This window comes from Cydia pomonella, chromosome 1 (assembly GCF_033807575.1).
Source record: "Cydia pomonella isolate Wapato2018A chromosome 1, ilCydPomo1, whole genome shotgun sequence".
NCBI classification, from domain to species: domain Eukaryota; kingdom Metazoa; phylum Arthropoda; class Insecta; order Lepidoptera; family Tortricidae; genus Cydia; species Cydia pomonella.
In genome coordinates, this window is record NC_084703.1 from 1,890,475 (window position 1) to 1,906,990 (window position 16,516).

At 38.9% G+C, this 16,516-nt stretch overlaps 1 protein-coding gene across 3 annotated transcripts in view; it reads left to right on the top strand.

Annotated features, from left to right (window-relative positions):
* LOC133526088 (uncharacterized) overlaps positions 1-15,111 on the top strand; it is a 43,963-nt gene extending 28,852 nt beyond the window's left edge. For all 3 annotated transcript variants that reach the window (XM_061862552.1, XM_061862542.1, XM_061862560.1), the window contains exons 6-11: positions 337-425; positions 3,842-3,988; positions 8,092-8,245; positions 9,125-9,239; positions 12,698-13,074; positions 13,683-15,111. In XM_061862552.1, coding sequence (XP_061718536.1) covers positions 337-425; positions 3,842-3,988; positions 8,092-8,245; positions 9,125-9,239; positions 12,698-13,074; positions 13,683-13,889 — 1,089 coding nt within the window. In that variant the 3' untranslated portion in view covers positions 13,890-15,111. The remainder of the gene's footprint in view (positions 1-336; positions 426-3,841; positions 3,989-8,091; positions 8,246-9,124; positions 9,240-12,697; positions 13,075-13,682) is intronic.
* Positions 15,112-16,516: the final 1,405 nt, after the last annotated feature.

Sequence of the window (16,516 nt, forward strand, 5' to 3'; positions counted from 1 at the left end):
ATTGTTAGCAATAATTAAAAAACGGCTGGACCGATTATGTTCGCTATAGTTTTCATTGAAAGTATTTACTATAATAATATTTTTTGGACCCTTGCTTCAAAACTTATCGGTGAAGGATAACATCGTGAGGAAACCGGATTAATCCCAACAAGGCCTAGTTTACCCTTTGGGTTGAAAGGTCAGATGGCAGTCGCTTTCGTAAATCTAGTGCCTACGCCAAATCTTGGTATTAGTTGTCAAGCGGACCCCAGGCTCCCACGAGCCGTGGCAATATGCCGGGACAACGCCAGGGAAATTTTCGAAAATGTTAATATCAACATATATTATTGTTCACAGAGCCCTACTGTAGGCAGACCTCGAGGCAAGAATACCCTAGAGAATCCGTCTCTGACAGACAATTGGGATGATGCAGAAGGCTACTACAGGTAAACTTTATTCGTTTCAGTGGTTAACGGCTATATATTTTGAACCCTCGTGGATGTCATCGTCAGCTGCCGCTCCATCGGTGGGTTGAGGAATGGCAGTTACCGAAACGAAAAAAAAATTGTCATCCCTTCCCGTTTCATACTTTGTGAGATGCTATTGTTAGTTAAAAAAATCATCAGTTGCTTGTATCATGGTGGTAAGAACGTCAGCTGGTCGCGTGAGTATATAAAAAATAAGCGCTTTACCTCTTTATGATAGTGATATCAAAATCAGGCGTTTCAAATAAACTGATTACGCAATTTACACATTACGCACACTTTGCGGACATAAAGTGGTAAGGCGCGTATTTTTTTATATATTCATTTTACAGCTGACGGTCTTTCCACCACGATACAACCGGCTGACGGTTTAAAAAAAATATAAAACAGCATCTAATCTATCATTTGACAAAGTACGAGTATCAGCCGGGAGGCGATTACGATGATATACAGGGTGACCTTAACCATTGGACAAACCCTGAAATCCCACGTAGGGTTACTTCTCAGGAATGCTCTGACGTTAATATTTTTTAATTAGAACAAAAGATAAAAAAAATTTTTTTCGAAAGAAAGTTATTTGCCATAATCGACAATAATAAACTTTGGCAGTGTTTTTGACCATTTGTTCGAAATATTTGATAATGATGACATTTTTCAAGTCAGAAGCTTATTAGTGTCTTAAATAAAAAAGATAATCAAAAAGGTCGAAGAAGGTTCCATACTATTCTTTGAGGATATTACCTTAGGAGCTACTAACACATACAGGCTGCTCCAAAGTAAAAAATGGTAATTTGTTAATTTCTTCGAAACCGCTACACCGGTTGTTATGATACTTTGTACACTGGTTCTAAATACCCTAATGCATATGTACATTTCGGCTTTGTCCAATAGCTAGGGACACACTGTATGCTCCTGGCCCGCGGTCTTTAAGGTTAATTAGGAGAAAAATGCCAACGACCTTTTCTGTCGCTATTAAAAAAAAAATAGCAAGCATTGTTTCAACATGGCCAAAGACTAAATCCCCATTTAGACGATTCAAGAACTTGCATGCAATATTCGGTACGTTGCTAACCACAGAGTACAATCAATTCAGTCGATCGACCAAATACCGGAATGTTACGACCTTCAAACCTTCAATAAAGGAGCGTACTCCCATCTTTATGGCCAGCAACGCACTTACAACCCCTCTGGTGTTGCAGGTGTCCATGGACGGCGGTAATCGCTTACCATCAGGTGATCCGTCTCCTCGTTTGCCGCCTGTATCATAAAAAAAATTGCATGCAAGTTCTTGATCCGTCTAAGAGCACCCGCTGTACTTCGTTTTTTTATTTTATTTTTTTTTCTATGCTGAAATGTAGTGGTAACATTTTTCCTAAATTTAAATCTGACTAACTATGCACTGATTTAGTGTCTTTTATATTTTATTTTACTATTTCAGAAGAAAGTTCAAAAGTTTATAACTACTACTTTTTCTAGAAAAATTCTAGTCTTTAAGAAAACTCAGTATAGTTGGCGTTGGCGCACGCACGCGGGTGCCATTGTAGGTAAAATCCGCCGCAGGCGTCCGCGCCAGTTAGCAACGTTATTTTTCGATCACCCGCTCCGTGAAACCGCGCCAGCGAGCGGATGCCCTAAACGGGGCTTTAGTCATTCGGTGTCCTTTATGACCCTGAAGACATTGAGACAACGATGGGCGTTGCCGAAAACAAACAATTGGCACTAGAAATATCAACATGTATATTTAATTTTGTTTTCAATGACATGGACTTCGAATATATGTAAAAAAATGGCAATATTCTCGTATATTTTATTTTATTTTTTGCTAATTACGAAGCAGTTTATTTTTTACCCACGACGGAACGGAGACGGTATATGAGAGAGGATGTTTGTGCAAACCAATGTTGCCATTTATCTTAAAAACTACTAGCCCGATTTTGATGCGGTTTTCAGTGATGGGTTCGGGTTTGATTGGTGCATGTTCTTAGATGGGTGTTACGGTGACAACTCACCAGAGGGCGCTGCAGTAAACATTTATTTGTGCATCCTTTTTCAACTACGTTTTAACCGTCGTGGGTTCTTTCAAAAATTTTAATTATGTTTTAATTATTATTAAAGTAATCTGTAGATCCAATACTATAAAAAAAACATTGAAGAATATGAGATCGTTTGAGTTTTCTCATTTTTATTGCAATGTTCTTTGAAACTTTTTGGATAAATCAGTTTGACAATCTTCATTTGCCGTTTTCCACAATGTCACAATTTTTTTTTTTTAATTTGCGAATCATAATACTAATACAATAAGGTAAAAGACATAGTTAGATCATAAGCCAAAACAGTTATACACTTTGAACAATTACTCTATTGTTTGGTGAAAACCGCGTGAAAATCAGTTCAGAAGTTTTTGAGATGAGTTTTTCGGAACTTATGTACGAAATATCATTTGATATTTACCAGTCGCTTTTCGGTGAAGGAAAACATCGTGAGGAAACCGGACTAATCCCAACAAGGCCTAGTTTAACCTCTGGGTTGGAAGGTCAGATAGCAGTCGCTTTCGTAAAAACTAGTGCCTACGCCAAATCTTGGGATTAGTTGTCAAGCGGACCCCAGGCTCCTATGAGCCGTGGCAAAATGCCGGGACAACGCGAGGAAGAAGTTTTTGAGTTTATCGCGAACATGCTTACACACACACAGACATACTCGTACGCGGCGGGGACTTTGTTTTATTAGATGTAGTGATGTAAATCTTTAATTATATATATTACGGTACAATACGAAAAAATGCCAAAAATATGTATACACGACTTAATTGCCCATATATTAAGGTAATGTATACATCTTTTTGACACTATTTCGTATCGATATTTTCAGACGTGACTGTGCAAGTAGAAACTGAGGCCTTAGTGAAGAGGTTACTCGCGTAGCTTAGGTGTAAAAGGGCATAAGTGTTACGTGGAACACCCTTTTACACCTGCGCTGCCCGAGACTTGTACCCTTACTCACTAGGCCCACAGTATTTATCCTATGGTATTTTAAGGGAACTTTTCACACGTAGTATAAGGACTGTGCGCGTTGGAGAGTCTGCCATCTTGTGGCCTGAATCGGAACCATAAACATGTACATTTACACGTCACGTGTTTTCTTGTGCATAGTAGGTTCTGCCATCTTGTGGGCTACATCGGAACAATAAACATCACATTTACGCCTCGCGCCAAAAATCTGACGGCTCCTGTGCTGCCTCCTACAGTTCATGCACGCTCCCTATTGTATTAACGAAAGAAAAGCCTTCATATGATTTGATTTTGAAAACGAACATAGTACGAATGGGTCATTAAGGACCTTGCATTCTACTTTATGTATATTTCTATGTTTGTCACCAGAGTCCGCATCGGCGAGTCACTGGACAACCGTTACACGGTATACGGGTACACCGGCCAAGGTGTATTTAGTAACGTCATAAGAGCGCGTGACCAGGCGCGGGGCGGCTCGGATGTCGCCGTCAAGATTATACGCAACAACGAGATTATGTGAGTACCCTTGTCATACTGATATATGTATGTAAAAACCTTTGTCATACTGTTGTCGGCCTTATAGCAGTTTAGAATAATGTCTGCATCGGCGAGTCGTTGGACAACCGTTACACGGTACACGGGTAATACGGGTACACCGGCCAAGGTGTAGTTAGTAACGTGGTGTGGTAGTAACGTGTAAGAGCGCGCGACCAGGCGCGGGGCGGCGCGGACGTCGCCGTCAAGATTATACGCAACAACGAGATTATGTGAGTACTCTTGTCATACTGATATATGTATGTGAACACCCTTGTCGGCCTTATAGCAGTTTAGAATAATGTCTGCATCGGCGAGTCGTTGGACAACCGTTACACGGTACACGGATAATACGGGTACACCGACCAAGGTGTAGTTAGTAACGCCATAAGAGCGCGCGACCAGGCGCGGGGCGGCGCGGACGTCGCCGTCAAGATTATACGCAACAACGAGATTATGTGAGTACTCTTGTCATACTGATATATGTATGTGAACACCCTTGTCGGCCTTATAGCAGTTTAGAATAATGTCTGCATCGGTGAGTCGTTGGACAACCGTTACACGGTACACGGATAATACGGGTACACCGACCAAGGTGTAGTTAGTAACGCCATAAGAGCGCGCGACCAGGCGCGGGGCGGCGCGGACGTCGCCGTCAAGATTATACGCAACAACGAGATTATGTGAGTACTCTTGTCATACTGATATATGTATGTGAACACCCTTGTCGGCCTTATAGCAGTTTAGAATAATGTCTGCATCGGCGAGTCGTTGGACAACCGTTACACGGTACACGGATAATACGGGTACACCGACCAAGGTGTAGTTAGTAACGCCATAAGAGCGCGCGACCAGGCGCGGGGCGGCGCGGACGTCGCCGTCAAGATTATACGCAACAACGAGATTATGTGAGTACTCTTGTCATACTGATATATGTATGTGAACACCCTTGTCGGCCTTATAGCAGTTTAGAATAATGTCTGCATCGGCGAGTCGTTGGACAACCGTTACACGGTACACGGGTAATACGGGTACACCGGCCAAGGTGTAGTTAGTAACGTGGTGTGGTAGTAACGTGTAAGAGCGCGCGACCAGGCGCGGGGCGGCGCGGACGTCGCCGTCAAGATTATACGCAACAACGAGATTATGTGAGTACTCTTGTCATACTGATATATGTATGTGAACACCCTTGTCGGCCTTATAGCAGTTTAGAATAATGTCTGCATCGGCGAGTCGTTGGACAACCGTTACACGGTACACGGATAATACGGGTACACCGACCAAGGTGTAGTTAGTAACGCCATAAGAGCGCGCGACCAGGCGCGGGGCGGCGCGGACGTCGCCGTCAAGATTATACGCAACAACGAGATTATGTGAGTACTCTTGTCATACTGATATATGTATGTGAACACCCTTGTCGGCCTTATAGCAGTTTAGAATAATGTCTGCATCGGCGAGTCGTTGGACAACCGTTACACGGTACACGGATAATACGGGTACACCGACCAAGGTGTAGTTAGTAACGCCATAAGAGCGCGCGACCAGGCGCGGGGCGGCGCGGACGTCGCCGTCAAGATTATACGCAACAACGAGATTATGTGAGTACTCTTGTCATACTGATATATGTATGTGAACACCCTTGTCGGCCTTATAGCAGTTTAGAATAATGTCTGCATCGGCGAGTCGTTGGACAACCGTTACACGGTACACGGATAATACGGGTACACCGACCAAGGTGTAGTTAGTAACGCCATAAGAGCGCGCGACCAGGCGCGGGGCGGCGCGGACGTCGCCGTCAAGATTATACGCAACAACGAGATTATGTGAGTACTCTTGTCATACTGATATATGTATGTGAACACCCTTGTCGGCCTTATAGCAGTTTAGAATAATGTCTGCATCGGCGAGTCGTTGGACAACCGTTACACGGTACATGGATAATACGGGTACACCGACCAAGGTGTAGTTAGTAACGCCATAAGAGCGCGCGACCAGGCGCGGGGCGGCGCCGGACGTCGCCGTCAAGATTATACGCAACAACGAGATTATATGAGTACCCTTGTCAAACTTATATATGTATGTGAATACCCTTGTCATAATGTTGTCGGCCTTAAAGCAGTTAAGAATAATGTCTGCATCGGCGAGTCGTTGGACAACCGTTACACGTTACACGGGTAATACGGGTACACCGGCCAAGGTGTATTTAGTAACGTTATAAGAGCGCGTGACCAGGCGCGGGGCGGCGCGGACGTCGCCGTCAAGATTATACGCAACAACGAGATTATGTGAGTACCCTTGTCATACTGATATATGTATGTGAACACCCTTGGCGGCCTTATAGCGGTTTAGAATAATGTCTGCATCGGCGAGTCACTGGACAACCGTTACACGGTATTTAGTAATGACATAAAAGCGAGCGACCAGGCGCAGGGCGGCGCGGACGTGCCCGTCAAGATCATACGCAACAACGAAATCATGTGAGTACCCTGTTGTCCGGATTACATCTTATAGCAGTATAGAATAATGTCCGCATCGGCGAGTCGCTGGACAACCATTACACGGTATACGGGTACACTGGCGATGGTGTTTTTAGTAACGTCATAAGAGACGATCTGGCCTAGTGAGCAGTGGGTAGTGTGAAGACGATGGTCCCGGGTTGATTTGATTTAATTTAATTTAATTTTAGTTATTTATTTAATTATTTTAATGTAGATTTTATTTATATTAAGTAAATTATTAGATTATAAATTATTCATTATATTTAAGCAAAACTATGGATAATTATGTCCGAAATAAACGATTTCATTAATTCATTCATTCAAATCCTGGTAAGGGTATTTATTCGTGATGAGCACGGATATTTGTTACTGAGTCACGGGTGTTCTATATGTATTTAAGTATTTATAAATATTTATATATTATACACCCAAGGCTAAAAGTATGGAAACAAGGTTGTTTTCTTTAATATCTCATGTTTCTGTGTTGGTTTTAAAATTGTAACCTAAAATTTACATTAAGCAACCACAAAAGGTTAAAAATACTCGCTAAATATCAAAACATCCTAAAATATTGACAAAAACAAAAAAAAATAGGAAAAAGTAACATAAATATACTCTTTTAATTGCTTTGAAAAATGTTGAACTGGCAAATATCGTAGCCACATCTTGAGTAAATTACTTTTAAAATGTTCTACTATTATATTTACCATTTTGTTTCTAATGAGTAGTATATATAACATCGCTTAAAAAATCACACTTTTCTATTAAAATATAAGTTTGTTTCTATACTTTTACCCGGGAGTGTATATATCTTTGTCTGAGTACCCTTAACACAAGCCTAATTGAGCTTACTGTGGGATTTAAAGATAATAGTACATTACTATAGAGGCCGGGAAACGTAGGGTTGCAGGGCAAGTAGATATATACGGCTGAGCGTAGCGAAGCCGGATAGAGATACGTGGCCGGCAACCCCGTTTCTCGCCGAGATATGTATAGTGCTTTTCTCAAACTTGCAATTAAAACAAAAAAATGTAGTCAATTTGTTTTGTGGCGACCTACTCGGCTCGCCACTCTACCAGACCCGCGTAAGTCCGCGCGTCTGCGCGATGCGCCACCGTCGTTGCTTAGCAACGAATATGCACACCAAATCACCGTACCAAGCTAACTGAAGCTAGTTGATGGTTGGATACCAAGACGTTATGTCACAATTTGACGTTTAAAAATCAAAAGAAGGTTGCTTTACAGTCCTAGGTGTGTAAGGCAGTATGAAATTCCTTTACATATCATCTTCACTCATGCCACCTGATATGTAGTATTTCCGGACCTAATTTGACGTAAATCATGTCATCATTTCATAGCAAGTTTGAGAAAATATAATTTATTATTCAAGTAGGCATATTACAATGCGCTTATGAACGTCAAATAAAGCTACACCGGCTCTAACCCTACACCTCTGACCCGAGAAGATTTAAATCCCCCCTCAATTAGACAATCGGTTGGTTGATCGGAATTGACTTTAGTCAATAATGTCCTATAATATTTATTTATTTATTAATCTGTATTCATACGTTAAACTCCACCACACAGGCACAAGACCGGTCTCCGCGAGCTGGAGATCCTCAAGCGGCTGAACGACGCAGACGCAGACGACAAGTTCCACTGCCTCCGGTTGTTCCGCCACTTCTTCCACAAGCGCCATCTGTGCATGGTAATGGAACCACTCTCCATGAACCTGCGGGAAGTAAGTGCCCAAAAATGTTTCCTTATTACTTTCATAAAATGTCCCTTTTTTCCAAAATGTCCCAAAAAAATACATAAAATATTTTTTACCTTGGTTCCAAGGTATTGTTAGTGCGGCATTGAAATGTGTGTTGATATACAATAAAAAAAAATACACAAATATAAAAATCAAATGCTTTCTTCTGGGGACACAAAACCCTGCAGTAAAAATCAAGTCCAAACCCCGGCTCGTACCAATGAGTTTTTCGGAACTTACGTACGAAATATCATTTGATATTTACCAGTCGCTTTTCGGTGAAGGAAAACATCGTGAGGAAACCGGACTAATCCCAACAAGGCCTAGTTTACCCTCTGGTTTAGAAGGTCAGGTAGGTAAAAACTAGTGTCTACGCCTATTCTTGGGATTAATTGCCAAGCGGACCCCAGGCTCCTATGATCTTCTTCTTCCTCGCGTTGTCCCGGCATTTGCCACGGCTCATGGAAGCCTGGGGTCCGCTTGACAACTAATCCCAAGATTTGGCGTAGGCACTAGTTTTTACGAAAGCGACTGCCATCAGACCTTCCAAACCCAGAGGATAAACTAGGCCTTGTTGGGATTAGTCCGGTTTCCTCACGATGTTTTCCTTCACCGAAAAGCGACTGGTAAATATCAAATAATATTTCGTACATAAGTTCCGAAAAACTCATTGGTACGAGCCGGGGTTTGAACCCGCGACCTCCGGATTGCAAGTCGCACGCTCTTACCGCTAGGCCACCAGCGCTTCTAGGCCACCAGCGCTTCTATGATCCGTGTCAAAAATACCGGCACAACGCGAGGAAGATGACCCCAGGGATTGCTTTACCGATGTAATCTTCAATGAGCCTAATTTTTTCTTTTCAGGTGTTGAAAAAGTATGGCAAAAATAGCGGAATCCACATCAAAGCAGTTAGGAGTTACACGCAGCAGATACTGCTAGCACTCAAACTGCTCAAGAAGACCGGCATATTGCACGCTGGTAAGTATGACATGGAGTAAATCTACGAGTACACTAAAATATTATTTATCGGGAATTTGATCAAATCAAATTAAATACTATTTTGACGACCGGTCTGGCCTAGTGGGTAGTGACCCTGCCTATGAAGCCGATGGTCACGGGTTCAAATCCTGGTAAGGGCATTTATTCGTGTGATGAGCAGGGATATTTGTTCCTGAGTCATGGGTGTTTTCTATGTATTTAAGTATTTATAAATATTTATGTATTATATATATCGTTGTCTAAGTACCCTCAACACAAGCCTTATTGAGCTTACTGTGGGACTTATAGTGAGATTTTTCTAACATCACATATTTGACACATGACATTTGATGTTTGAAGTGATGTGGCTAAGACAACATAATATGTCAAATCCAGCAATCGGATCGATTACAGTTACGATTTGTGAGATCGAATCGATTACCTATATAAAAAATCAATATTAGGAACCTGCACAGCAGTCATACATGCAAATTATACTGCTAGTGACTACTTAGTATTAGCAAAATCAGGCATTTTTAGATCCAAAGTCGACTAAATTCAAATACAAGCAAAGTCAAAGTCCAAAAATACGAGCCAAGGTAACCAGATGTGAAAGAGAAGAATCCAAAAATAAAGCCAGGTGAAAAATACGAAAAGAAACGGAATATGCGCACAGTAAGGCGGAGAAACTTCGACAGACTGCGCATTTGACATTTGACAAACGAATGATTTTGACGTCAAATTTGATCCGCTCAGAAATCGACATATTTTTTGCAAATCGTACGGTAAAGATCTATTATTATAATGGATTTTTAAAAGTATTTGTTTAAGTTAATGTTTTCTTAGTTATAATACCTTATTTTTGTATTATCTGTAGGTTATAAATATATCGATTTTATCGATTATCTTTAACTTACGAATATGTTACCCGAATCGAAAAAAATGATTTGACCACAACGCTGGTTTTAAAAAAAAAGACCCTTAGGACGTAAACGTTTGTGCAGTGATTTATTATTGTTAAATACTTCAGATATACGATGCGAAAAAAATAACTATAAGCATAATTACATTCAAAAAGTGAGTGTACTTTAAGTGGTAACGAAAGACATATTATAATTGCGTGGTTTTGTTTTTAATTATGTGAATGGATCATACACATTTACATTATATGGGTGCTGTCATGTGTCAAATATGTGATGTTAGAAAAATCTCACTATAGTCAATTTGTGAACAATGTCCAATATTTATTTATATTTATTTATTTATTTCCTGGTAACTAAGCAAACTTACAGACGAATATGTGTGTAATCATATCATATTATTATATCTTTAAACGAGCAATTCTTATATACAAGGTGCCCGTGAGCATTGCGAGAGATTTTAACGGTGCATTCCTGATGGCAACAGAAGCAAAAAAATGTCATATGACTTTTTGTGCAATTCGACAAAAAAATTTTTTGAACACTCCTGTACATAAAACGTAATTTTTATTGATAATCACATAACTTAAAATTAGATAAAAAGTTTTTTTTTGGGGGGTAGCCTCTCGAACCCTTTTTTTTATTTTTCGATGTCAATCAATAGGTATGTCCAGACTAGACCTCAAAGTGGCAATACCGCAGTCAAAAATGTGTTTTGTACCGAGTTATGGCGAAAGAACGATTTCGAAAGACATTTAATTATCTCTGAAACTAGGCCTAATCCAGAAAATTTTATATGACATTTTAGTTTCTAAATATTACCAGGAATGCTTAGTTAAAATGTCTCACGGGCACCTTGTATATATATATATATATATCGGGGATCTCGGAAACGGATCTAAAGTATTCGATGAAATTTGCTATATGGGGGTTGTCGTGGGCAAAAAAACGATCTAGCTAGGTCTTATCTCTGGGAAAACGCGCATTTTTGAGATTTTACATGTTTTCCGAGCAAAGCTGTCTCCCAGACATTTAATCTTAATAACTAAAAATTCATTGTGTCGTCATAATAAGTACTGTAGTACAGCAAATAAACTTCCTACAAAACCGAAGTTTGATCGCTGTCAGGGACGAACCGTGCTGTCCCGTTCTAATGTATGGCACTATCCCTTTCAGCTATTTAGGATTGTCAAAATTCAAGTAGTTATCTTATCTGTGTTTATGCTCGCAAAGGGACGTCATGTTGTGTGGACCCTAATAATTATTCGGAGCAATGCTGACCCGAACGGAGCCGAGAATGCTCGAAAGGGTCAGTTTCGCATCTGTTGTCCCGACACAATAGTTTATGCGGTGTAATAATGAAATAAACCCAAAATTGTGACAGCCGAGACGTCAAACTTCTATGAAATTATGACGTTTAGTTGACACTTGACCGTCTGGGCTACGGAAGGTGGAGATAAGGAACGAAATCTCCATGTACCAAAAAGTGTCATCAAAAAACTTTAAATAGGCGGCGCTACAATACCTAGAGTACTTGAGAAAAAAAAACAAATCATAGACAGCGCCCTTCACTCCGTCAATAGCGCCTAGGTTCTTAGCTACTCTAGCGCTACTCTGGAGAGATTTGGAACTATTATTTATAGCTGACAGCTGGACACTTGCAACAGTTCTGCCATAAGAGATGCCACTCCTCTTAATTCCACACTCCATAGTCTGGGCTATCAAAATCGATGCCAACTTACCTTGGTCTGACTATAATATGGTTTATTACGTCATCCTTACTCCGAGGTGTTTCTGTTTTTTAAATACGTATTACGAAACACTTTCCAGCATCACGAAAAACTTTTTCCATTATGAAGAAAATTCTAAATTGGGCTTTATTATTATCACATTGCAATATTCAATTAATATTTTAAATTATTATTATTTAAAATCTGACATTTTAAATCATAAATCATAAATCATAGCATTTATTCGTGATAAACTATGACATACAAAAGTATAACAACATGACAAAAGGAAGAAACATAGAATAAATAAATAGTTTAATTATTAATAGTTTAATAGTTTATTTTAATTTTATTTCATTTTGATTTTGTTCTTATTTGTGATGTTATGATTTGACAATGCTTCAAATTACTTTATTATTATTTTTTTTTTAATAATTTTTAATTATATTATGTAATTAGCAATGTATGGGTCTTGTTATCTGAAATAAATGTTTTTTATTATTTTTATTTTTGTATTTTACGAGATCACGATATATAATAATAATAATAAACCTTTTTATTCCTTAAATAAAGTATACAATATTAAATATTAAAAACATTTTTTTTTTTAATAGTTGAAACTATGAAGAGCATGTATACGAATATTTGATGTTTTATTTAAGGTCCCGTTCGGGTAAAGGTCTCCTCCAAATTTTCCAGACACTTCGATCTTTATCTCTGTCCAGTTTGTACCGGCTACTTGATTTATCTCATCTGCCCACCGTACTCTGACAAAAGATATTTATCATAACTAAATATTCCTTTTCAGACATTAAACCCGACAACATCCTAGTCAACGAAAGCAAACTCCTCCTGAAACTCTGCGATTTCGGTTCAGCCGCCATGGTCACCGAGAATGACTTCACCCCCTACCTGGTCTCCAGATTCTACCGAGCCCCAGAAATCATCCTCGGCGTACCCTACGACTTCGGTATCGACATGTGGTCCACGGCCTGCACCATATATGAGCTGTCTACCGGGCGGATCATGTTCAGCGGGAAATCTAACAATGAAATGTTGAAGTATTTCATGGATTTGAAGGGGAAAATACCCAATAAGATTATTAAGAAGGGCATATTTAAGGACCAACATTTTGATGCGCAGTGCAATTTCCTTTATCACGAGTTGGATCGGGTCACTGAGAGGGTGAGTTTTGTGATTTTTTTTAATTTTTTGACAAAGTGAATTTGAGATAGAGGTGGATTGTCAAAGAAAACTTTGTGGCCACAGTAAATTTACTGCCATCTTTTGACACTAAAAAGTTTTAATCATGTGTCGAAACATGGCAGTAAATTTACTGTGGCTACAAAGTTTTCTTTGACAACTTTTTCTCTATTTCAAATTCTCTTTGGTATTAGCGAAGAGAATTGAGTATTGTGAAAGTAAATTTTGTAGTCAACTAACTGCTTTGTTGCATCAATGTCAGAAACTATTCAAAAAACTGTTTAAGGCATAGTATGTATAAGTTACTCTATGGTTTAGAATATGTGATAGTGCTGCTTTCTAGCGGCAGAACATTGCAGGTACACTATTTTCTGAAAACTCTCATTTTGATTTCATACACTTCATAAGTGACATCTGAAAATCTGTTTTAGTTTTCGAATGCCACTTTTATGCATTGTGGGGCAAAATAGTTTTTTAATACTACGTCGGTGCCAAACAAGCATACGGACCGCGTGATGGTAAGCAGTCTCCGTAGCCTATGGACGCCTGCAACTCCAGAGGTGACACAAATATTTTTCCCCAATTTTCAGGAAAAAGTAGTGGTAATGACCAGTATAAAACCAACGCGCGATCTCCAATCAGAGCTCGCGCCCTCCCACCACCGTCTCCCAGCCAACGAGGCGAAGAAGATCACGCAGCTCAAGGATCTACTGGAGCGCATGCTCATGCTGGACCCGGCCAAGCGCGCCTCCGTCAACCACTGTCTCGCGCACCCATTCATACAGGAGAAGATATAGCATGAGAACTGTATATAACAGTAATGATACTGTCTAAATCATACTTTGGGAGGGGGGGGGGGGGGGGAGTGAGAATATTTTTGTAAAAAAATTACAGTTAATGATAAGCCCAAAAAATGGAAATACTTGATGAAGTACATTACGTTGACCGTACTATTAGTGAAATCACACTAAACTGATAAAATCGCTATAAATACCCCACTTCATTTACCATATTTAGTTAAAATCACACTAAATTAACTATGTTTAGTGAAAATCATACTTAATTTACCTCCTTTTTAGTGATATTCATAGAAAATTTACGTGATTACACAAATATCCAAATCAGTTATCCAAATCACAATTAATCGGTAAAATAAACTACTCACTCTACTACTAGTACAAAGATCACGTAGCTTAAGGATCTACTGGAAGGCATGCTCATGCTTGACTCGGCCAAGCGCGCCTTCGTCAGGATATAGCATATAGCGGTTGATTTACTAATGAGATCGTGATTTCAATGGTTACTTAGTTGAACGGTGAGCGTATTAAAAAAAACAAATGATTATGTAATAATAAAACTAAATTTGTCGTATTTTACTATGATTCAACTACATTGGTCGTATTATCCGTGAAATCACATTAAGTTGATTAAATCATACTAGAATGACTAAAGATGTTCCAAAACTGCCCAGGGCACTACAAAAAACACACTGAATTCACCATATTTAGTGAAAATCACACTAAATTGACCATATTTAGTGAAATTAACACTAACATTACGAAATGACAAAAAATATCCAAGTTCAAGGAGAATATATAGCACGGGACTGTATGAATATTGTCTCTAGCGTGTTTTTCTAGTTTTTTTTTAAACTATAAATTTATTTCATACAATTTTTGTCGGGTAGTTACACAAATCTCTATCATAGCTGTGTTTGGATTTGTTAGAAAAGTCTTGTAATGAAGTTTGACCACGATTAGGTGTCAAGGTCTGATGAAGAAGCCAGAAGATAGGCACTGGCATTCCATGATGGAATATCTTATCATTGTCGTGTTTGCACTTGTGAGAAAGGTCACGTAATGGACTTTGAACACGATCAGGTTTCAAGGTTATAACAAACCACCATGCAACCTACACCATAAAAAAGCGTGTTTTTCTAGTGTTTTTTAAACTATATATTTATTTCATACAATTTTTGTCGGGTAGTTACACAAATCTGTGTTTTGATCCTGATGGGACATCAGTGACCACGACCAGTGACGCCTGTGTCGAAACGTCGGTAAATAAAGGTAATAAAATAAATTCGATATAGACCCGGTTATATACAGGGTGACCTTAGCCACAAACCCTGAAATCCCACGTATGGTTACCTCTCAAAAATGCTCTGACGTTAATATCTTTTTAATTAGAACAAAAGATACAATAAAAAAATTTCGAACAAAAGTTATTTGCAATAATCGACAACAAAAGAAACACACTGTGTTAATCTTTGGCAGTGTTTTTGACAATTTGTTCGAAATATTTGATAACGATGACTTTTTTCAAAAGTCAGAAGCTTATTAGTGTCATAAATAAAAAAGATAATCAAAAAGGTGGAAGAAGGTTCCATACTATTCTTTGAGGATATTACCTTAGGAGCTACTAACACATACAGGCTGCTGCAAAGTAAAAAATGGTAATTTGTTAATTTCTTCGAAACCGCTACACCGGTTGTTATGATACTTTGTACACTGGTTCTAAATACCCTAATGCAATGCATATGTACATTTCGGCTTTGTCCAATGGCTAGGGACACACTGTATGTAATGTTCATCACACTTGTTCGTAAACGGTGTTATTGTATGCCAGCATACAGATATGGAATGCGCCATATTGTGCCCACGGGCGTAATAGTTTTTTTTTTATTTCATTACGATCATGGGCATGTTGTGGAATAATGTTTTATTCAAGTAGATATGAATGAGTTTTAATTTTAAAATACTGATAATTATAGATAATTTTTTTGTGTATGTTTTAAACATTTAATTTGATTAGTTTGAATTATTTTTATACAATTTTCACCGTGACAATAATTACAGTATGGCGGATGATTTGAAATGTCACCTTTTTATTAATTATTTCTCCAAAATTTTAGTTTTTTCCTTACAAGTATGATGAAAAACATTGTATGTGCCACGGGCAGTACAAAAATTACGCAGTCGCGTTAATTAACATTTAAAAATTAACACTTTGTTTACCGCCCTTAACCCTTTTCCAGTAGGGCTATTATGGTCGGTGTTTTATCATCTGTCATCATGCCTGTTACGTTCTAACAAGATAACAAGTATGCAAGTGCGAGAGTGACGCATAATATGACAAGTGATAAAAATGCGACCATGATACCGCCGCAGGCATAGTACGATTTATCGACCACATACGCGTCATTAGAATTTCAACTTTAACATTCCGATTTAAGGTTCAAATTAGATTACACTTTCAGGAAATGTTACTTGTCTTCAAATGAATCATCAAAGCTGGATTCATTGGAATATATTTGGATTTTTTGGGAAAACCTTGTTGATTGGTGCGGCTTAGAAAAGGGTTAATACACAATGTACTATTAATATTTGTTAAAAACGCGAAAGTTTTAAATGAAATATGTACT